The sequence below is a fragment of the Gastrolobium bilobum genome, unplaced genomic scaffold (assembly GCF_033153095.1).
Source record: "Gastrolobium bilobum isolate Gb01-03AN ecotype WA unplaced genomic scaffold, APGP_CSIRO_Gbil_v1 utg5611, whole genome shotgun sequence".
In the NCBI taxonomy this organism is placed as follows: Eukaryota; Viridiplantae; Streptophyta; class Magnoliopsida; order Fabales; family Fabaceae; genus Gastrolobium; species Gastrolobium bilobum.
The window spans coordinates 314,713-339,309 of NW_026897495.1; the positions used below are offsets into that span (position 1 = coordinate 314,713).

At 36.7% G+C, this 24,597-nt stretch overlaps 2 protein-coding genes across 2 annotated transcripts; both read left to right on the plus strand.

Annotated features, from left to right (window-relative positions):
* The first annotated feature begins 5,047 nt into the window (after positions 1–5,047).
* LOC133307402 (class V chitinase CHIT5-like) lies at positions 5,048–6,456 on the plus strand. The gene is made up of 2 exons (XM_061507910.1): positions 5,048–6,173; positions 6,291–6,456. Exons 1-2 carry the CDS (start codon positions 5,048–5,050, stop codon positions 6,311–6,313), a joined length of 1,149 nt encoding a protein of 382 aa, XP_061363894.1. The 3' UTR covers positions 6,314–6,456.
* A 9,094-nt stretch (positions 6,457–15,550) lies between these two features.
* Positions 15,551–16,834, plus strand: LOC133307396 (class V chitinase CHIT5-like). The gene is made up of 2 exons (XM_061507901.1): positions 15,551–16,673; positions 16,812–16,834. Exons 1-2 carry the CDS (start codon positions 15,551–15,553, stop codon positions 16,832–16,834), a joined length of 1,146 nt encoding a protein of 381 aa, XP_061363885.1.
* The last annotated feature ends 7,763 nt before the right edge of the window (positions 16,835–24,597 follow it).

Below are 24,597 nucleotides of genomic sequence, written 5' to 3' on the forward strand. Positions count from 1 at the left end.
CTGAACACCTACAAAGGTATTGTGAATCAGCTATCAAAGGCTGATATGAAAATTGATGAAGAATTGCAGGCATTGTTGCTGTTGAGCTCGCTGCCAGAAAGCTGGGATACTCTGGTGGTGACCCTGAATAACTCGACTCCAGATGGAAAATTGAAGATGGATGTCGTGACAGACATCCTCCTGGGCGAAGAATCCAAGAGAAGAGAACGAGGTACTTCGAGTACGTCTGAGGCCAACGTTGCTGAGAACAAAGGGAAATCTGACTCCCGCGGTAGAAGCAAAATCCGAGGTAGAGGTCGTGACAGACGAGACAAGTCCAGAGGTCGGTCAAAGCCAAAATATGAGTTGAAATGCTTTTACTATGGAAAGACAGATCATAAGAAGCCAGACTGCTGTACCCTACAGAATGATGAGAAGAACGGCTCTATGAAGTCGGATCAGATTATTCCCAAGAAGAGGGAAGACAAGAGCACCACTGCGGTGGCTGCAAACCCTGATGCCGATATTTTCTTCCTAGGTGAGGATAATTATTTGAATGTTGCATATGATGACTGCACTTGGATTGTTGACTCCAGTGCCTCCTTCCACGTTACTCCACACAAAGGCTTTTTCTCCTCTTACCGAAGTCGTGATTTAGGAGTCGTGAAGATGGGAAATCAAGTGACCAGCAAGATTGTTGGTGTCGGTGATGTAACTCTGACCACGGATATCGGATGCCGACTTGTGTTGAAAGATGTGAGACAGGTTCCTGACATGCGTTTGAACCTAATCTCGGTAGGCAAACTTGATGATGCCGGGTTAGTGAACTACTTCGGTAGTGTTAGATGGAAGCTGGCCAAGGGAAACTTGGTCGTGACCCGAGGTAAGAAAGAAGGCTCCTTGTACGTGATGCAACGAAAGATCAATGGCGGAGAAGCCAATTCTGTTCGAGATGAAACTAGCTTGGAGCTATGGCACAACCGCCTCGGCCACATGAGCGAGAAAGGGCTACAGATCCTGAACAAGAAAGGATTATTGACCGGGTTGAAAGGCCAAGCGTTGGAGAGTTGCACGCATTGCCTAACTGGAAAACAGGACTAGGTTTCTTTTGTGAAACCGGATCAACCTAAACGACGCAGGTATATTCTTGACCTCGTCCATACTGATGTTTGCTCCATGTCGGAAAGATCCCTTGGAGGAGCTCAGTACTTTGTTTCATTTATTGATGACCATTCCCGCAAAGTATGGGTATATTTGTTGAAATCTAAAGATCAGGTACTCCAACCTTTTAAAGAATTCCATGCAATGGTTGAAAGAGAGACTGGCAAGAAATTGAAGGTGGTCCGATCTAATAATGGTGGTGAGTATTGCAGCCCATTTGATGCATACTGCAGAGCGGCCGGGATTCGACTTGAGAAGACGCCCCCCAAGACTCCAAAGTTGAATGGACTGGCTGAGAGGATGAACAGAACAATTGAAGAGAATGTACGAAGCATGATATCCAATGTCGGGTTACCAAAATCATTCTGGGGAGAAGCCGTCAAAACAGCTGTTGACTTGATCAATCTCTCACCATCACGGTCACTTGAAGGAGAAATTCCAGAAGAAGTCTGGACAGGTCGGAAAACGGCCTATAATCAATTGAAGGTGTTTGGATGCCGAGCTTTCGTGCATTTCCCTAAAGATGAAAGGGCAAACTCGATGCGAAGACAAAAGAATGCATCTATCTTGGTTCGCCGAGATGTGAGTTCGGGTTCTGACTTTGGGATCCAATCAATACGAATATCGTGAGAAGCCGAGATGTGATCTTTCATGAGTATGAGAACATTCATGACATCTTGAAGCCCAAAGTCCAGGTTACTGTCAGACGTGAAGAACCCATCCCTCATGTCTGAGCTGAAGCATGGGGAGAAAATGAAGAAAATGATGATCAGCAACAAGCTGAAGATGACCAAGACATTGAGGTCCGAGTTGATGATGAGATCCGGGATGAGAATGATGAACCGGGTCCTCAAGTTGAAGAACAGCCGAGATATCCAACTCGAGAAAGAAGACCCTCTACGAGATACCCATCTGATGAATACACCGTTGTTGCTGAAGACGGTGAGCCTCAAAGTTATGATGAGGCTGTGACGAGGTCAGAGAAAGAAGAAAGGGAAAAGGCTATGCAAGACGAGATGAAGTCTCTGCACGAGAATCAGACTTATGAGCCTAAAGGAAGACGAGCTCTTAAAAACAAATGGGTCTACAAGATTAAGAATGAAGAGAACGGGCAAAAGCCGAGATACAAAGCCCGGATTGTAGTGAAAGGCTGCAATCAGAAGAAAGGAGTTGATTTTGAGGAGATTTTTTCTCCTGTTGTGAAAATGACCTCGGTCCGAACCGTGTTAGCCATGGCGGCTTCGATGGACCTCGAGGTAGAACAAATGGACGTGAAGACGGCATTTCTTCACGGTGACTTAGAAGAAGAGATATATATGGAGCAACCTGAAGGGTTCCGAGCTCCAGACCAAGAAGACTTGGTATGTCGTTTGAAAAAGAGCCTCTATGGCTTGAAGCAAGCACCTCGGCAGTGGTACAAGAAATTTGAATCATTCATGACTGATCATAAGTTTGAAAATACAGATGTTGACCACTGTGTATTTGTGAAGAGGTATGAGGCTGGAGATTTTCTGATCTTGTTGTTATATGTTGACGACATGCTGATTGTAGGGAAAGACAAATCGAGGATTACCGCCCTGAAAAAGGCGTTGAGCTCGTCCTTCGCAATGAAGGACCTCGGCCCTGCAAAGCAGATTCTCGGAATCAAGATTATCCGAGATAGACAGAAGAAGCTACTGTGGCTGAGTCAAGAGAAATATATTGAGAAGATTTTGAAGAGATTCAGCATGGACAAAGCCAAAACAGTGAGCACCCCCCAAGCCGGACACATAAAGCTGAACCAGAAGCAATGTCCGAGATCTGATGAAGATAAAGATGTGATGATGAAGGTCCCGTACCAATCCGCCGTCGGAAGCTTGATGTATGCAATGGTTTGCACTAGACCCGACTTGGCGTATGCTGTTGGAATGGTAAGCCGATATCTGTCAAACCCCGTTAAAGAGCACTGGGAAGCAGTGAAGTGGATCTTCAAGTACCTCCGAGGTACGATCGACTTATGTCTCCGATTTGGAGAAGGCAAAGCCGAGTTGCAAGGCTACTCGGATTCTGATTTAGGGGGAGACGCCGACTCGAGGAAGTCGACTACAGGATATTTGATGAGTTTTGCCGGAGGAGCTGTCTCCTGACAATCAAGACTTCAGAAATGTGTTGCACTATCTACAACTGAGGCTGAGTACATTGCCGCTACTGAGGCAAGCAAAGAGATGCTGTGGATGAAGAAGTTCCTCATGGAACTCGGCCATGATCAAAACAAGTACGAGCTGGGTTGTGACAATCAAAGCGCAATCCATCTTTTGAAGAATTCGACCTATCACTCCCGCACTAAGCATATTGATGTGAGGTATCACTGGATTCGGGATGTGGTGGAAGGTGGAGAGCTCGAACTCGTCAAGGTGCACACCGACCAAAATTGGTCCGACATGATGACAAAGCCGGTTCCAGCAAGGAAATTTGAAGACTGCTGTGAAGGAGCCGGGTTGATGCTGAAGCCGACACATTGAAGTCGGAGGGGGAGATTTGTTGGGCTTCCTCCTTCGATGCTAAGCCCAAGCCCATTTGAGGGGTTTCCTAAAAACCCTAACCATAATTTCCACCTTCTCTATATATACTCATTAGTTGTGGGTGGAGGCTGGGGTCAGATTTGAGAGAAAAAATTTGAGAGAAAAATTATTTGATTGTTTGAGCAAAGCTTTATGCTTTGCATTTGAGAGATCTCTAGAGAGAGTTTGAGTGAAACATCTCTAGGGTAGTTTGATTATCACCATTGTTGGAGAGATTGAGTTAACCACCACATTGGTGTATTTGATTATTGGTAACCATTATTTTCATAGTGAATTTTTTGATCTGGACTAGATCCCGTGGGTTTTTACTTCTTCATTGGAGAAGGTTTTCCCACGTTAAATCAGGTTGTGTTCTTCTTCTCTCTCTCATGTTTTTTGTTTTGATTTTTCCGCTGCGCTGCCCGACCTGGTGAAGTTCAGGCCGAGGTATTGCCGAGATCAGAATTTTGTTGATTGACTTCCGCACAAAGACTGCTTAGCTGAGTTTGAGGGAACCGAGTTTTTCCAACAAGAAGATCATAACCATATAAATTAATGAGTATGATTTTATAACTACCTATTTTAATATTTTTTTATCTCTTCTTTTATTATCATTAATATACTTTTATATGATTATTATTGCCCGTATAATCATATCATATATATATATTTTTTTTCACGTTAGAGCATACACATCCTTTACACACAGTTGACACCACGATTGTGTCTCTGGATTGCACCGTCTTTAATTGGAGATACAACAAAAGCACTAACTGCATGCTACACTATTAAAAAAACCATGTGTTCGTGTGAATGCACGGCGTCCTTTGCTCCAATCAGCAAGTGGGTTTTGACATGTCTTATATAGAAAAAATGTATATCATTTTAAAAGATATAAAATTGTGTTATTTTAAATGAGAAAAAAAAAATAAAAATAAAAATATAAAAAGATGAAATTCATGTCTTTACGAGAGTGAAATATAACATAAATTTTATCTTTTAAAATAACGAATACTTTTTCCATCTTACAATGTGGATGGTGTCAAACAACTTTATGTTCGGTGGAAGAGACAATTTCGTGTACATATTAACTAATTTCTTGAATTTAATAGCAATTCAAAAAGTAGATTGAAACTATTGATTGGCACCTCGTGGTGCGCGCCATTATCATTCTAGACGTTTTGACTTTTATTATATTGGTTACTTTTCAAACTTTTGTTTCCTTCTCTTTGATTTATTCCCACTATTAAATGTTCCTAGGGGAAAGATCCATTCCTCATAACAATGAGAGCCACATTATAAATATCCATATGCTGTGTCTATAAAACCCACGAGTTTAGCATACCCTACCTACTATTATGACCACCATGGCCGTCCAGAGCCTATTAATCACACCCCTTTTGGTTATGCTCATGAGTTTCCACTCCCATGCATTCGTTGAATCTTCTGAGTGGCAATATCCACCACATAACGGAGGAGGAGTTAGAGCTGCATATTGGCCTTCAGGTAATGACCTTTCACCCTCGTCCATTGAAACCAAATACTTCACTCACATCTACTACGCCTTCGTCGAACCCGAACCCGAATCTTTCAACCTCAAAGTTACCGACTCCGATAAAAAATCGATACCAGAGTTCATAAACGGACTCCGAAACCGTTACCCACCGGTGAAAACTCTGCTATCCATTGGAGGAGGTAGCAGCAATTCAACAGCGTTCTCTATCATGGCCAGCAACAAACGTAACCGAGAAATCTTCATAAACTCAACAATCCACGTGGCACGCGAATACGGTTTTAATGGTCTTGACTTGGATTGGGAGTTCCCAGCAGATGAAAAAGACATGTCTAACCTTGCTCTTTTATACGAAGAATGGCACAAGGCTTTGGTCGTTGAATCTCGGATTCACAAAAAGCCACGTTTGCTTTTGACTTCTGCAGTGTATTACGCCGCCACGATAGTGCTTATTGGTGATGGGCCTAGATCATACCCGGCCCAAGCCATTCGTGAATATTTGGATTGGGCTAGTCCTATGTGCTTTGATTTTCATGGTGCATGGGCGAATTTTACTGGCTTTAATGCTGCATTGTATGATCCCAAATCTAATATAAGCACTCATTATGGTATCGGATCTTGGATCAAATCGGGTGTTCCGCCCGAAAAGCTGGTTATGGGTTTGCCGTTGTATGGTCGGACATGGGAGCTCCAAGATCCGAATGTTCATGGAGTTGGGGCACGAGCGGTTGGTGCAGCCCCTGATACGGATGGTACTTTGGACTATTATAAAATCTTGAAGTTTAACAAAGAGAAGGGTGCCACTGTTGTGTATGATGGGTCAGCTGTGTCTTTTTACTCTTATGCGGGTACAACTTGGATCGGGTATGACGATGGACCCTCCATAACAAAGAAGGTTCAGTTTGCTCGGTCACTGTGCTTGAAGGGCTATTTCTTTTGGGCTGTTGGGAAGGACAAGGACTGGACCATCTCAAGACAAGGTACTCCATCCATGCTCAATTGCTCATTCTCGTTTTCTTCTCTTTTCAATTTTTTTTTTTTTTTTATATTATATTATATTTATCCATTATGTCTGATTTTTTTTTTTTTTTGGGCAGCTTCAAATGCTTGGGGACATTGACGGCCATACCGAGTTTATTCATATTATTGTGTAACTTTGCTAAAATTTTACAGTATCCTGAATTTCATGTAATTCTCAACCTTTATACAGAATCATCGTCTACGAACTTATGGTGCTGCCATAAAACTTGAATAATATTAGTGTGTCACATACTAGAATACTCTGATTATGTACATGCAATAACGAATAAAAAATAATTAATGGAACATTATATTTACAAACTACACTATGTATTCCCGAAAATAGAATAGGTTATACTATGTACTTCAGGGAGTACATAGTATAATTTGCAAAATTTTGTAAAAAATTTTTGTAAACGGATCATTCCTCGTATATATTTATGGGAAAAATGTGTATCATTTTAAAGGATGTAAATTGTGTCATTTTAAGTTAGAGAAAGAGATAGATAAAGGAAGAGAGAGTGGACAAAAATATATAAAGGTGTAAGTCCTATCTCTTTGTGAGAGTGAAATGATATAAGTTGTGTCATTTAAAAGGATAACTATTTTTTCCTATATTTATATAGAGAAAAGTGTTTGTCATTTTAAATGACATAAAGTTATGTCATTTTAAGAGAGAGATTGACACAAAATATATTTTTTATTTAAATTTTAAATTAAAAAAAAATGACAAACACCAAACCCATTTATATATAGGTTAAACATTTCTATAACCACTTTACATAATGTTATCTACAATTACCTTTTTTAACTAAGTCTAGCCCGCAATACATAAAAATTGCATTTCTCTCTTATTGGCTAGACAACGTATGGCATGTAGAAATATTTAACCATATATATACACTTCCAAGACATTAATATTTTAGCCATTAATTAACTATTACAAGTAAGAGCAAATTTGTAACATGAATCTTTCACTATACTCCCCTCTATTTTTTTATTTTTTTTGAATACATTAAGGAATTGAACACACATCTTATTACATAACTACCCATATCCCTTGTAATAAAAAATTTCGATTCTCAAAAACATTTACGTATAGTGAAATCGTTTCCATTAAAAAAATAGACATAATGATATATTTTTTTTAGGAGAATTACATATTGATATTTTCTTATCTATTGCTTACCGTCTGCTTCAACCATAACATAAATCTCAACCACTGATGTTTGTTTTCTGAAAGAATGCTCACTTTCTGCTTAGTGTTTATCTTATAACAATGCACTGATCACTCTTCTTATTGAGCAATACAATTAGTTGAAGGAATAAAAAATAACTAAGATTTGAACCAATAATAAAACGAATTAAGCTCACTGCATAGCAAAGAATAATATGAAAATCTCAAATCAAATTTGCCATCACAAATGATTTTATCTCCAGTTTAGACTTTGTTATTTATACACTAGCTACTGCCAACAATTAAAACAAACTCTTTTCTCTCAAAATCAAATAAATAATTTCAACAAAAAGAAGACCAATACATTTAAAACCTATTTTCAAGAAAAGCTTAGTTGATAATGGGTTAATATAGAACTCTGAACCCTTAGGGAGCGTTTGGTGAAAGGTATCTCAAAATTTTGCTAGGCATCTCAAAGTGGATAAATTGGTTGTCCACGTTTGGTACAAGAAATCCAAAAATTTGCCTACCTAACCGATTTGCCTATTAATTGAGTTTTGTATATAAAATTAGACAAAAATCACAGCTCTGAAAACCTTCTTCATTGGTGGTATTCAACAGATAACCAGGCAAGTGAAAATGGGTAAAAAGGAAAAGGTCAAAACTACCCTTTGTAACCTACTAGCGCCAAAGTGAGAAGAGAGAAGAGCAAATCCACTTTTGGACATCCACGGAGGTGCTCGTTTTTTCAGTTTTGGGTTTCACTTTCAGATCTGCACCAAGGCCGACCAGATTGGGATTGTCCGAGTAAAAGCATAAAATCGACGTCCCAACGAGTTACCAAAAAAACACAGATGTGCATACAAGTAATGAAATAGAGGGGAAGAGAAGAAGAAAGGTGTTAGTCATGGACAATCATCGAAAATCAGATCTTGGCCACTGAAAGACAGAAACAGAAGGAAGAGAGAATCAATGGAAGAGAAACGAAAAGAAAGAGAGGGAATGAAACTTGGAGGAGATTGAGATTGCTACAGCTTTGGATCTTGTTGTGTTTCTTTGGAAGAGATCTGGACCTTCCGTGGGCTGAGAGTTGTTGGGCTGAAACAAAAAAATAAAATAAAATATTTATACAAAAAAAGAAACAGAACTAAATTAAGATATTGTAAAGGGTTATTTGGTAATTTTAACCTGGTTTTCCATTAATATTTATCTTCAACTAAACATAGATTCAGAATATCTTACCTAATTTGCCCGGTAATTTTTTTTTTTCAACCAAACAACTTTTTTTACATTTTCCTACCAAACTTATTTTTCAACCATTTCATTTTCAATTACATTTATCTAGTATTCAAAAAATTTCTCCTCAAACAAACGCTCCCTTAATGCTCTCAATGCAAGCACAAAAAAAGCAATTCATCTTTTTTAGTAGAACTCAATATAATATAATATTATAACACATACCATCACCATAAAAAAGTTTGACATAATAAGACAATTCAGCTCCAAATTGTAAGGCATCAACTATGGAATAGATCCATTATTATCCTCAAGTATTATTAAATGGAGGTGGAGAAAAGAGAAAGAAAGATTCCCTAAACAATAAACCAGTATTGGTTGTGGACGGGCACAAAAACTATGAACTAAAAAATAACTATTGGTCCAGATGAAATTGTCTGTATGTCCCATGAATATTGACTTATACTTGGAAAGGGTTTCGTCCTTTTAGAGATGCTTATAGTGGCTAGACTTAACGTATGGTTCGGGTTGAGGAAATTGTGTGGTAGAGGTTAGGACATGGGGAAGGGACACTTCGCTAGGTGACGGAGTTGTTTTAACAAAAAATAAAAAAGTATTCTATAGAAATAAAAAAACCAACTGAAAAAAATTGAAGGATTTATCTCAAGAAATCATATAGGAAAATATATAGCAGGCGAGAGAGAATGGAGCAGTCAGATGGCTGAAGCTTGGACATGAGAAGTCCAAAGAGACAAACGAGTGTTCTCAATTCCTCCGAATTTTGACTATAAAAATTTGGTAAGAATAGCTTTTGTCGTCTTCATGTAATTCTCAACCTTTATACAGAATCATCGTCTACGAAATTATGGTGCTGCCATAAAACTGGAATAATATTAGTGTGTCACATACTAGAATACTCTGATTATGTACCTGCAATAACGAATAAAAATTGAATTTTAAGGAAATGTTATATTTACAAACTTTTACAAACTACAATATGTATTTCCGGAAGTACAATAGGTTATACTATGTACTTCCTGGAGTACATAGTATAATTTGCAAAATTTTGTAAAAAAAATTTATAAACGGATCACTCCTCATATATATTTATGGGAAAAATGTGTACCATTTTAAATGATGTAAAATTGTGTCATTTTAAGTGAGAGAAATAGATAAATAAAGGAAGAGAGAGTGGACAAAAAAATATAAAGGTATGAGTCTCACCTCTTTGTGAGAGTGAAATGATATAAGTTGTGTCATTTATAAGGATAAACAATTTTCCCTATATTTATATAGGGAAAAGTGTTTGTCATTTTAAATGACATAAAATTATGTCATTTTAAGAAAGACATAGACACAAAATATATTTTTTATTTACATTTTAAATTAAAAAAAATCACTCATTTTCTCTCTCCCATAATTTTCATTTTGTGTGTTTATCTCTTTCTTAAAATGACATAACTTATGTCATTTAAAAATGACAAACACCAAATTCATTTATATATAAGTTAAACATTTCTATAACAACTTTAGATAATATTATCTACACTTACCTTTTTTAACTAAGTCTAGACCGCAATACATAAAAATTGCATTTCTCTCTTATTGGCTAGACAACTTATGGCATGTAGAAATATTTAACCATATATATACACTTCCAAGACATTAATATATTTTAGCCATTAATTAACTATTACAAGTAAGAGCAAATTTGTAACATGAATCTTTCACTATACTCCCCTCTATTTTTTTTTTAATACATTAAGAAATTAAACACACATCTTATTACATAACTACCCATATCCCTTGTAATTATCTTAAACACACATCTATTTTTTAATATATTATTCTAAAGTAAAACCGTTTATTGGAAACTTTGATGATGTGTCGCATTCTCCTTGAATCTGAGGTTTGTGTTCACATTACTTAAATTTAAATATTTACCTCTTTTAGAAATATTTTGAATTATTTTAAATTAAAATTATTATTAATTCATTTTTGTGAAAATAGTGCAGCTTTTATTATGGTTCACATTTTGAATGCAACAAAACCCCACTACCTCCTACCTTGGAAAATGTTGGCCTTATTAATTTTGCTGTGTTCAAGAAAGACATTTATTCCTCAGCTGATTTAAAATTTTGAATTTTGAAATGGAATGACTCACCTGTTTTAATGACTCAGCTGTTTTTACATTGAAATTGTTTATCTTTTTTAATTGCTCAGCTCTTTTAAAATTCGAATTTTGAATTGAGATGGTGGGAAAAGATTTGAAAAATTTTGGGTGACAAAGAGCTCATTTAATGTCTGAGTGTTCTGTTCCTTGCATCTATAAATAAGAACGTTGTGCACGCTTATTTCGTTTTCCCCTCCCGTTTTCAATTGTTCATGGTTGTTTCTTTGAGAGAAATTCTTTGAGATAACTATCCTGCTTCTTTTCGGTCTTCCCAAACGAAATGGTTTCGAGATATGATTGTGAATTCTCTTTTGTTGTGTACAGAGATTGTGCACTTGAATATACTCTACGTTCTACAATCTCTTTATCTCACACAATCGTATGTAATTTAAAACGACAAAGATCGAACCCTTTTTTTATACGTGTATTTTTTCAGGGTGCATTCTCTTTCGTTTTGCTTTCATTGCACTTTTCAGTTAGTTTTGTTTTCACTCCGCTGGAATCAGATCTGCACTCCCAAATCTCAGATCGTAATTTGGTAAGCTCTTTCTGCAATCGTTTCTCAATTTCTGCCTTCGATTTTTCTTCTTCTCTCTGCGACTTAGCTATTCAATTACGGCGCATTGCATGTCTGACCGCGGGATCTGATGGCTCCTAACAACGTTGTGTATTTTTTTGTTTGGCAGATTCAATTCAAGACATGAAGCATTTCCCTCATTTCAAAGATTCAACGCAACGATGGTAATTATTATTGTCTCTTAAGAAATTACAATCGCTTAGTTTAATATTTGAGGACTTGATCTATGAAGCACCGATACCGATACGGCATTTTCGATATGTTCCTGATACTTGTGTCCGATACGTTAGTTCAAAAATACTAATATTTCGATACGTTCCGATACGTCTTAGTATTAAATAATTTTTTTAATATAATGTACTTTACATTAACAAAATATAATAAAATCATAGACATAGATATAATAACAATATGTAAATAAAAATATAAGAATATACAAATACAAACATATTTATATAAATATAAACATTAAATATAAATATAAATACAGAATTTTTATAAACAGAATATAAATACAAATAATATGTAAATAGAAATTTATATACAAAAAATAATTATTAACTACTCTTTCAAAAATATTAACACTCATCTCCTATTATAAAAATTACATAATAAAAAATAAAAAAAATAAATACAATAAAAATAAAAGGCAATCCTTCATTCACTTATTAAATTAAATTGAAATCTTATCCTTTTTCTTTTATAATTAAATTACTAAATCTGATTGTTTATAAAAAAATTACTAAATCTGATTTCAATTTTTGTAAATATAAATTTGTGAAATTCCAATGACTACCGACACTAATCCTTGCAAAAAAAAAATTATTTATTATTATTTTATAAATCTTATTTTAGTAAATGAAAGTTCATCTTTAAGATAAAATATAAAAACCTAGACGCAACTATAAAAACCTTTTACATGCTGATAGTATGAGGTGGCAAACTGGACTCGGTCCGTAGTGCCGGCCCACCAACGCATTTTTATAATTAAATTAAAATTTCATCCGTCTTCTTTTATAGGTAAAAGCTGATCTTTTAAATCTTTATTTGCTTGGTGTTATTGTTACCTTGATTTTGTTGATGAATGTTATAGTTAGCAATGATTTGTATGCATTTTTTCTTTTTATACCCCTTCCTCATGTTAACATGGTGTATTATAACGTATTATGGTGTATTATGATGTAGTTGTATGCAAAATTAATTATCCCTCAGAATAGCAGATTTTCTTTTTGTTGGGTGATATTTGTAAAGTTCTGTGTCAATGTTGTAATTTTTTTCACCTGAAATATAAGAACAAAATAGTAACATAATTTTTTTGTAAGTACAAGGTTTGCAGTGCGATTAACCAAACACGGCGGACGACAAAATTTTTGATCTTATTCCCCCGTGCATCGCACGGGTAATATACTAGTTTTTAACTAAGTCTAGACCGCAATACATAAAAATTGCATTTCTCTCTTATTGGCTAGACAACTTATGGCATGTAGAAATATTTAACCATATATATACACTTCCAAGACATTAATATATTTTAGCCATTAATTAACTATTACAAGTAAGAGCAAATTTGTAACATGAATCTTTCACTATACTCCCCTCTATTTTTTTTTTAATACATTAAGAAATTAAACACACATCTTATTACATAACTACCCATATCCCTTGTAATAAAAAATTTCGATTGTCAAAAACATTACGTACAGTGAAATCGTTTCCATTAAAAAAATAGACATAATGATATATTTTTTTTAGGAGAATTACATAATGATATTTTCTTATCTATTGCTTACCGTCTGCTTCCACCATAACAAAGAATAAATCTCAACCACTGATGTTAGTTTTCTAAAAGAATGCTCACTTTCTGCTTAGTGTTTATCTTAGAACAATGCACTGATCACTCTTCTTATTGAGCAATACAATTAGTTGAAGGAATAAAAAATAACTAAGATTTGAACCAATAATAAAACGAATTAAGCTCACTGCATAGCAAAGAATAATATGAAAATCTCAAATCAAATTTGCCATCACAAATGATTTTATCTCCAGTTTAGACTTTGTTATTTGTACACTAGCTACTGCCAACAATTAAAACAAACTCTTTTATCTCAAAATCAAATAAATAATTTCAACAAAAAGAAGACCAATACATTTAAAACCTTTTTTCAAGAAAAGCTTAGTTGATAATGGGTTAATATAGAACTCTGAACCCTTAATGCTCTCAATGCAAGCACTAAAAAATGCAATTCATCTTTTTAGTAGAACTCAATATAATATAATATTATAACACATACCATCACCATAAAAAAGTTGACATAATAAGACAATTCAGCTCCAAATTGGAAGGCATCACCTATGGAATAGATCCATTATTATCCTCAAGTAATATTAAATGGAGGTGGAGAAAAAAGAAAGAAAGATTCCCTAAACAATAAACCAGTATTGGTTGTGGACGGGCACAAAAACTATGAATATTATGAGAGCATCGAATTCGATATTCCCTTTTATTAAAATCATAATATTTTTCATTTTCACCCATAATTTTTTATATAATTTTTTTTTAAGTCCCAACAACTTTTTTATTTTAATATGAATATATCTACATCTATTGCATCAAAAGTTTTTTTTTTTCCCCTTATATTCCAACAAGTCAACAACCACAAAGGTTGCAGGTCCGACGTACAAATGTCAGACACACAGAGAGTACACATTTCAAAAGATATCACTTTCAATGAGTATTATTTTAGTGTTCCAAAAAAAAAAAAAAGGATTATTTTCAGTGTTTTAAAACTCGGATCGGTCATCGAACCGGTCGAGTTACTGGGTCACTGAGTCACTGGTTCAACCGGGTTGAACCGATTTTACTGTTCACATATTAAAAATATAAAAATATTACTTATATTAATAAAAATTCACATAAGAAAACTATCTATGAGCTTCAAAAAATAAATTGGTTTTCAATGATAGCAAATATTATATACTTCTAAGTTTCTAGCTCTAGACCGTTGAGATGAGATCATGAGACCATCAGTGTTTATCACCACTTAACTTCATGAGATCATTATAAGATGCAACTAAATTACATAAACGAACTACACTAATCTAAAATACCTTATTATTTTCACCTTACTTTTAATCATATTCATCATAAAATATGAATATGATTTAATTCAAGAGTTCTTATCAACAAAAAAAAAATTTACCAAAAAAAAAAAGAAAAAAAAAAAAACCGGTTTAACCCGAGTCAACTGAGTCGCCGGGTCGCCGGGTTTCGGCCGGGTCAACCGGTCCAATCCGGGCTGACTGCATAACCGGTCTAACTACCCGCTCGGACCGTGGAACCCACCGGGTCGACCCGGGTTTTAAAACAGTGATTATTTTCTTTATTCATCCATTCCCTCCGTCTTATATAAATATATATATAATAATATTTATCTAATAATAATAAATTATTAATGCTAATAATTAGCCCCTTTCTTAAAAATACTTATAAGTTATAATAGTTATTATATTTTATTATTTTTAATGACATTTGTAATTTTGATATTTTATTTTTGCCCCAATCACACAAAATTTCGGTCCGCCGCTGTATGCACATGTACTGCCACTGCTCACACACCTATCTTCTTTAATGCTCCTTTTTTTAATATTCTAATAACTAAAACAGTTCTTGGTTCCAACTTCCAAGTCGAATAGCTTCACTATCTGTAAAATTTGATACCACAGTCATAAAGTAGCTCATTCTAGCTCAATATCTCCAAAATGTATTGCTACAACTCCAATTAGAAACAGCAAAATCAATAGATGCACGTAGACACTTGTTTGACCACTTCCTCTACATATAACTAATACCTTGAATTTAAAAGAAATTTAAGTAGATTGAAACTATCGAAGCCGAACCTCGGGATGAGCACCTTTGTCATTCTAGACGTTTTGACTTGTATTACGTAGGTTACCTTGTTAATTAAACTTCAATTATTTCCTTGTGTTTGATTTGTTCTCACTATTAAACATTAGTGGAAGGTGCATTCCTCATAAGAATTCGAACAGAATACTCCAAAGCCGGCAAATACATAAATATCCATGGTTTTATTATGTCGATGAATCCAATGAAAAATCATATATACATATACCTGCACTTGGATATGCACTCAATACCCAATTACGTACGACGATCATGGCCGTCCAAAAGCTCATGATCACACCCCTTTTGGTCTTGCTCATGAGCTTCAACTACCATGCATTCGTTGAATCTCATGAGTGGCCATATCCACCATATAACGGAGGAGTTAAAGCTGCGTATTGGTCTTCAGGTGATGACTTTTCACCCTCTTCCATTGAAACCAATTACTTCACTCACATCTACTACGCCTTCATCGAACCTGACCCAGAATCTTTCAACCTCAATGTCACCGACTCCGATAAAAAATGGATACCAGAGTTCATAAACGGGCTCCGAAACCGTTACCCACCAGTGAAAACTCTGTTGTCCATTGGAGGAGGTGGTTTCAATGCAACAGTGTTCTCTGCCATGGCCAGCAACAACCAAACCCGAGAAATGTTCATAAACTCAACAATCCACGTGGCACGCGAATACGGTTTCAACGGTCTTGACTTGGATTGGGAGTACCCAGCAGATGAAAAAGACATGTCTAACCTTGCTCTCTTATACAAAGAATGGCACCAAGCTTTGGTTGTCGAATCTCGGATTCTCAGAAAACCACGTTTGCTTTTGACTTCTGCGGTGTACTACGCCTCCACAATAGTGAATATTGGTGATGGGCCTAGATCGTACCCGGCCCAATCCATTCGAGAATATTTGGATTGGGTTAGTCCTATGTGTTTTGACTTTCATGGTAAATGGGAAAATTTTACTGGCTTTAATGCTGCATTATATGATCTTAAATCTAATATAAGCACCCTTTATGGTATCGGATCTTGGATCGAATCGGGTGTACCGCCCGAAAAGCTGGTCATTGGTTTGCCGTTATACGGGCATGCATGGGAGCTCCAAGATCCGAATGTTTATGGGGTTGGGGCACCAGCCGTTGGTCCGGCTATTGGTACGAATGGTATTTTGGACTATGATGAAATCTTGGAGTTTAACAAAGAGAATGGTGCCAAGATTGTGTATGATGGGTTAGCTGTGTCTTTCTACTCTTATGCGGGCACTACTTGGATCGGGTATGATGATGGACCATCCATAACAAAGAAGGTCCAATTTGCTCGGTCACTGTGCTTGAAGGGCTATTTCTTCTGGGCCCTTGGGATGGACAAGGATTGGGCCATCTCTAGACAAGGTACTCCATCCATGCTCATTCTCGTTTCTTCTCTTTTCAACTTCCTTTAAAACCTTTTTTTTATTAAAATAAAATAAAATAATCTGATTCTGATGCTCATTGGTATGTTTTGTGTTTATTTCTTTTTCTTTTTGGCAGCTTCAAATGCATGGGGACGCTGACACGGCTATCCCGAGTTTATTCGTATTATTGTGGTGGCTGTTGAATTGTTTAGTAATATTGATCTGAATTAGGTTACGCAACTAATAATTTAGTAGAATTCAAAAACCTTTTATTACCACCACTCTTTTGTATTAATCATTGTTTTCTTATTTGTTTTTTCTCGTATTTGTCATGTAATATTTATTCATGCAATCCACATTATTACAATTTGTTCAAATAAGTAAAATAATTGGTGTTTGAAATAACTAATTCTCATGAGATGGTACTCTTTTTAGTACTTTAATACTGTTAACGATCATTATTCAGCTGCAACAAGTTTTTACTTTTTACAATTGTTCGGAGTGAAAACCAATTACTTATGTTTAGGGTGATATGATAGGTGTATGGAGTATGTTGTATGGCTGAGTATGAAATTGCTCTGGTATCAATGGTATGACGCTCAAAATGTAAGGGATAATGATCGTAACAAGGTTTCGCAAATGTGGTTCGATGCTATTCGAATGAGGTGTCCTGGTGTACGTACTGTAGATGTATTTATACAAGTCTTTGGATGCAGTTATCACAGTGATCGTGGCTTTAGTGCAATTCAGTTAAGGGATAATCGTGGGTATCAGAGCTGGAAAGGATTGTGGGTATGATCCTACGACCTGGTTCACGGGCTACAACCCAAGCCGAATATGGTGAAGAAGTCTTTAGGCCCTCATCAAGGGGGCTAAGCCCTTTCGACCTAAATTTGGTGGGCCTACCCATGTATATACCCGGAACATTAAGCCCCTAGCTTAGAGTAGCGCAAGTAGGTACTCCAAGGTACTAATGTCTTGGCTTGTCTTTATTCTCGACCTCGCCTTACTAGAAGTCACTTTACATTAAATTCTGACTGCGCTGTTATGCCACCTGCCACAACTTTTTTGGTCACAATCTTGTAGCGCGGTACGAGGCGAAATTATTTGATTTTCAAAATTCAAAAAGTCATTTCTTATTTCACTTACGTTCTGTAGCTCTTTGTTAGAGTTTCGGACCATAATAAGATGACACTGAAAATAAGGCCAGAGCCTTCTTGCTGGAGTTAGAAAGGCAAATGCCACCTTCTCAACTTGCTAGTATCGTGTTTCTGCACCTTGCAAGACTTTGCTAATGAAATAAATTGATTTCTATTTGACTTTATCTTCTCGGACTAGTACTGAGCTGATTGCTTCCTGCGAAACAGACAAATAAGTACAAAACCTCACCTGCTTCCGGCTTAATCAGGATTGGGGGAGATGCCAAGATTTGTTTTAATTCTTGGAAGAAGGCTTTGCAATCTTTCGTCCAGGTAAATTCATGCCTTTTCTTCAACCATTGGAAAAAGGGCAGCGAAGTTTGAGTCGACTTCGCTAAAATCTTGATAGAGCTGCCACTTTCCCATTAAGTTGTTGCATCTCCTTTGTGCTCCTCGACCTTTGCATTTCTGGGATAGCCTAGCACTTATTCGGGTTGGCTGCAATCCCCCGCTCTGTCAATAAGAACCCCAAAAACTTTTTAGCTAACACTCCAATCACACATTTGGCTGGATTCTAATGCATGTTATGCTTCCGTAGTTGGGTAAAAACAACTTCTAAATCGGATAAATGTGTGCTGGGTTCCGAGGACTTCATTATCATGTCGTCCATGTAAACTTTTAATATATTCCCAATCTGATCCTCGAACACTTTGGACATCATTCTCATGTACGTTGCTCTGGCATTCTTTAGCTCAAAAAGCATCATATTATAGCAATAAATGGCGCCTTCCATGATGAAATTGTCTTCTCTTGATCTTCCTCGTACATGGGTATTTGCTTGTACTCAGAGTATACGTCCATAAATGAAAGAATTTTGTACCCCGGAAGCATTGTCCACCAATTGGTCTATGCTTGGTAGAGGGGAAAGGATCCTCCGAGCAAGCTTTATTAGATTGTGTAATTAGTACACATCCTCCATATGCCATCTGACTTTTTCATCATTACTACGTTAAATAGCCACGTGGTATATTGTATCTCCCTTATAAAGCCGGCGTCTAACAACTCTTTCATTTTTTTCATTAATCGCCTTCCTTCTTTCCAGGAAAAGCTTTCGCTTCTTCTGAGCAATGGGCTTGGATCATGGCTTGATTGATAACTTATGACAGGCAAAAGTAGGTCAATTCTTAGCATATTTTATGGCTTCTAGGAAAAGAGGTCAGCATTCTTCTTCAAAAGGTCTTTTAATCCTTTAGTCACGCTTTCCTCCAAGTCGAAACCTATCTTCACTGTCTTTTTATGGGCTTGAGCCGAGCTAAAAGTCAAGCATTCCTTCATCGGCTCCGATCTATCTTCCCACTTTCCGGATCTGGGATCTAACTCCATTAACATCACCTCCTCTCTTTTTCTCCGAGTAACCGGGGTATTCCATCAACTTGCTCCTGCCTCTTCTCTCTATCTTCCTTCTTCTGGCTTTCTTCTCTTGCTTTGTCTTTTTCTCCTTTGTTCTTTCTCCTTCTTTGGAGCGGGCTCACTGGCACATGGTATTTGTAAACTCATGTTGTAGCAGCTACGTGCTACAAGTTGATCTGCTTGATGGTTGTTGTGTTGCCGTCTTTTGCCATAAACTTCGTGGCCATTTGACCAATGGATAAGAAAATCTTGAATTTCTTCATAAAGGATCTCCCGAGTTTAACATTATATGCTGACGGAATGTCCATCATAGCAAAGGGCAAAGACACCGTTTTGTGCGTAAGTGCTTTTCCTAGCATCATCCTCAAATTGATATATCCCACAAGCTTGATTTTATCTCCGGAAAATGCTAACAGCTCCACACCACATGGCTCCAAGTGGTCGTGGTCGTGGTCGAGGTCTAACTTCCTGAATGCATCCCAAAAAAATATGTCTACCAAGCTCCCTGGACTGACTAGCATTCTCTCTACCCAATAGTTTGCAAAGATCCCAGATATGACCATTTGATCATCATGGTTAGGATCTAATATCTCCTTATTGAATTCATCAAAGATAACTTGCTTTCCTATCTTCCTCCTGTCTTCCTTGAATCGAGGTGTCTTGAAGATTGCCAGGCAAGTCTTCAGGTGTTTCTACTGAGCATTACTTGATTCTCCGCCTCGTACTTGTCCTCCGGTAATGGTCATACATGTCTGACTTCCACATGGTTGGACGATGGCGAAGTGGTCTCCTTCTTATGCTCTTTATTCGCCTCCTTATCTCGTCCCTAGCGAGCTCCTGCTTCTATCAAACCTCTTTTTCGTTCTCTACAATTATCTTGTCCCCTTCTTTTGACATATTTCCGCGACTTTCCCTGTCTAACCAACTATTCAATGGAATCTCGTAAGTTGTAACATTCGTTGGTAATGTGCCCATAGCACCTGCATATGAAACTAACACCGCTTGGTCCTATCCATTTGTGCATGGGCCGACCTGATTAAATGTGGTCTCTATATATTGCGCATCTCGGTGTTCATCACTTCTTTCATGATTTGTGCCTAGGAGGTGTTCAAATGGGTAAATTCACCCTGATTCCTTCTTTGAATCCTTCCCCACTTAAGCGAGGTGGTCTTGTTTCTTCCTGGTTCCTAGCAACTAGCTTGTCCGCCCTACGACCATGCTTTTTTTCTCGGAAGCAGCGCTCTATCTCACGTTGGGAAGCCCGAAACTCTTCCAAATCATTGTACTTCCTAATCTTGTCTAAGAGCTCTTCCTTTGTGGTGGGTCTCTTTTTTGCTAACGAATTGGAAAGGCCACCAGACTGCAACCTGATGGTGAACAGCAACAAGTATGTCTGAGTCTCTAAACCGCGAACTTGCCTAGCCTCTGCTTTGAAGCATTCACAATACTCCCTCAAGCGCTTTCCAAGTCTCTGTCTTACCCTGCAAATAGCATAAGTAGTTTTTGTCTAAAAGCCACAATGCGCAAACTGTTGAGTGAAACGCAGAGCTAAGTCTACCCAGCCATCAATGGAGTTTTCTGGAAGTGTGGTGAACCACTCCAAAGCTTGTTTTCTAATGAAAACAGGAAAGGTCCTGCATAATAGAGAATTTGTTTCTCCACATAATGACATTGCTGCATGGTAAACGATGATAAACTTTCTATGGTCTTAACTCCCATCGAACGTCTTCAGGTCATTTGACTGCCGGAACCAAGCCGAGATTGGTTCTACTCGCAGCCACCAAGTGAGGGGGTTCCCAACGATCCCTGCCTACTAGGTCAGACTTGAAAATATGGGGGATATTAAGTATGTCAATACGAAGCCCGGGGCAATAAGACTATGTATTGGTCAAACGATTATGCTCCTCCGTGGACTCCATATTGTGGTTTTGGACTATGATGACTCTATGGAACCCGTAAGGCGACTCTGGGCAATAATGGACTTAGTGGTGATCATAATAGTGTCTATCTCCTCTAAATGGGCTAGGTGGCCCATTCATGTGTCGAGCACCCTGGAAATACTGGCTTTTCGAGTTACAGGTACAATGGTAGACAAGTTTGTGATGTCTTTCCATTCTTCCTTCGTCTGTCTTCCTGGTATCTTGTCTGGTGTGGCCCGCGGCTATATTATGCTTGATCTTCCTAGTGACACCCACGTCTTTGGTCTTTTCTGTGAGCATCATGATCTCCCCGATTCCAAGTAATTTGTCATTCGTGCGGGCTCTTGGACTCCCGAGAATGTTGTCAATGACTTCTTGGATTCTCTTCGTTAAGAGCTTTTTCTACCTTCGGGGTGGAGATAATGGAATATAGCTTGGCGCAAAAGACCTCGAGTCTCAAGCTGGGGCATTTCTCTGGGGTGTATTTATACAACATGTCCTCTTTTCAGAGCGAGGCCTCCTTCTTTTTTCGTCCCTCTTACGTTCTCTGAAGAAAACTTGTTGTTCCTCTACCAATCGGAGCAATGCTTATTCGATGGTGTTAAGGGAACGACTCCTAGCATCAGACTAGAAAGAGTTTTCTTCCTCTTCTGCGTGGAATCTTCCATTCTTTGGTAGGCCCTATTGATTGCCGTTACTTGCCATGATCAGAGGTGGGATTAGAACTTTACAGTTTTCACAGACGACGCCAGATGTTCGGAGTGAACACCCATTACTTATGTTTGGGTGATAGGATAGGTTTACGGAGTATGCTATAAGGATGAGTATGAAATTGCTTTGGTATAAATGGTATAAGGCTCAAAATGTAAGGGATAATAATCGTAACAAGGTTTAGCAAATGTGGTTGGATGCTATGTGAATGAAGTGTCCTGGCGTATGTACTGTAGATGTATTTATACGAGCCTTTGGATGCAGTTATCATAGTGATCATGGCCTTAATGCAATTCAGTTAGAGGATGATCGTGGGTATCAGAGAACAGAAGAGGATCATGAGTATGATCCCACGATCCGGGGTCATGGGAAATAGCCTAGGCCGGATATGTCTAACCCGATAGAGAAGTTTAGGTCCTCATCAATTGGGGTAAGCTCCTTGGGCCTAAATTTAGTTGGCCTACCTAGATATATACCCAGAACAACAATCATTAATAGAAATTAATTTTATTTCAACATTAATAATAGTGAAATGAGGTCGATATGTGCAACAAACAAATTTCTTGTGAAAATTCCATAAGAAATTTTTTTTAGTTGTGAGAGATGAGATTGAGATCTTTAATTAATTAACATTCAATTCCTTCAAATACAATTTTTTTTTCTAGACGGTTTAAATAGTATCTATCAAGTAAACAATCAACGTAGATATGGTTACTTGATACAAAGTGAGTTTGTTTTGTATCATCAACATATATTATTTTTGTGCGATACAACATTATTAACTTAGCTTGAGTATGCATGCATAAACATTTAAGCAGCTAAGTTGCACTGTTCTGCTCCCCCAACAGCCCCCAAAACCAAAAAAATAAAATAAAAATAAAACAAAAGAAAAATAAATGAAAAAAATTAATAACATGGCAATGACAATGAGGAGGTCATGTGCCTTCAAAAAGCAAGGAATCCCAAGATTTTGTGCCAAGAATGAATCTTTAAGATATGCTTATTATATAAGTCAGAGGTTATAAACCTATTTGAATATTAGTGGAAAGCCAATGATGGTTCTTAGGATAATCATAAATAAGCTCATAAGATTTTGTTTTGATACATGTAAGGATCTTCCAACATGTGGTTTGAGAAGCCAACTCTAAGGAAGTAACTTTCTTTTCTACTTTTTCAGTCAGAATTCTTGACTTCTTGTCTCAATCCCTTCAACAAACAAAGTTCCAGCTAAGAAATCTCAAATACATTCTTCATATCTTTAGTAATAGGGATATTTAGAGCGAAGGAAAAGATAAATATAATGTCTCGCTAATGAATTTTAGTTTTTTTTTGTTGAAGTTACCCGACTTTAATTATTTTTTTAAGGCGAATCAACTCCGCCAGTATCACCATAAACTTCGACTCTTCGTGTTGGCTATGAGACTAATCGGATCAGTTAGAGATAAAAATATTTAAACCCTTTTCAAAGGTGACAAGTGGAGATTGAACCATTTCCTTTCACTACTCAGCTCTTTTTAATAAATATATCCCACCATCCTACCCAGATAAATCTATTATACATTAACGTTATTTGCAAATGATAGAAATGTCCCTTTATGAAGAAAGAAACCAGATATTTGACTATTTGATTATAGGTATGAAACAATTAAATATGCTTTTAATACTATCTTCATGTGAGATTTCAAGAAAGATATATATCGGAGAGGCTATGCACTGATGGAAGGGCTTAAAATATGAAAAAGATTTTGTTGTTTCGATTGTGAATAAAGCTACTTCACGAACAATTTAGCTAAAATATATTGTCCTCATATTCAGTTATCTAATGTTCTAAATTTTAATTTTACTTCTTGGGTGTCTATTGGTAGAGGATTAAAATATTCGAGTAATGGGATTGGATTAAGCACCTCAAATTAAGGGCCAGTATGATAGAAACCCTTTCATAAACAAAAGGAAAAATCAACACCCTCTAATTAATTATACTAGTGTATTATCCGTTCGATGCACGAAAAAAAAATCAAAATATTTTTCGTCTGCCGTGATTGATTAATCGCACTGCAAACGTTATACTTACAAAAAACTGTGTTGCTATCTTGTTCTTTATTTCAGGTGGAAAAAACAACAGCATTAACACAGAACTTTGCAAATATCAACCATAAACAAAAATCTGCTATCCAGAGTGATCAATATTATGCAAATAAAATACAGTTTTCTACTCGACGAGTTATGTAAAAAATAAATACGTCATAGTAGACTATGTTAAAATGAGGATGACTAAAAAATAAAAACGCATACAACTTATTGCTAATTATAACAGTCACCAATAAAATCAAGGTAACAAACAGACCAAGCAAATATGGAATTAAAAGATCAGCTTGTACCTATAATAAGAAAACGCTATTAATTCAGTGTCATTCTGTAGCAATCATTAGAGGAATGAGTTCAACACATACCAAACATGTGATTTCCTATGTTTATGCATTACCAGGGACATCCTCTTTTACCATCATATTTATGCCTACGATACAAAATGCAAATGCTCATTAAATAAAGGGTAATACTTTTCTTATGTTGCATAAGAGAAGTATTATCTCCTATTCAAATAATAAATAAGAGAGAGAAAAAAGTTGGAGGTGAGAGAGAAAAAAATTTGTGGGATCCATTTGAAAAATATGAGTGTAGGAGATAATACTTCTCTTATGTAAGATAAAAAAGTATTACCCTTAAATAAATTACGCTAATATGT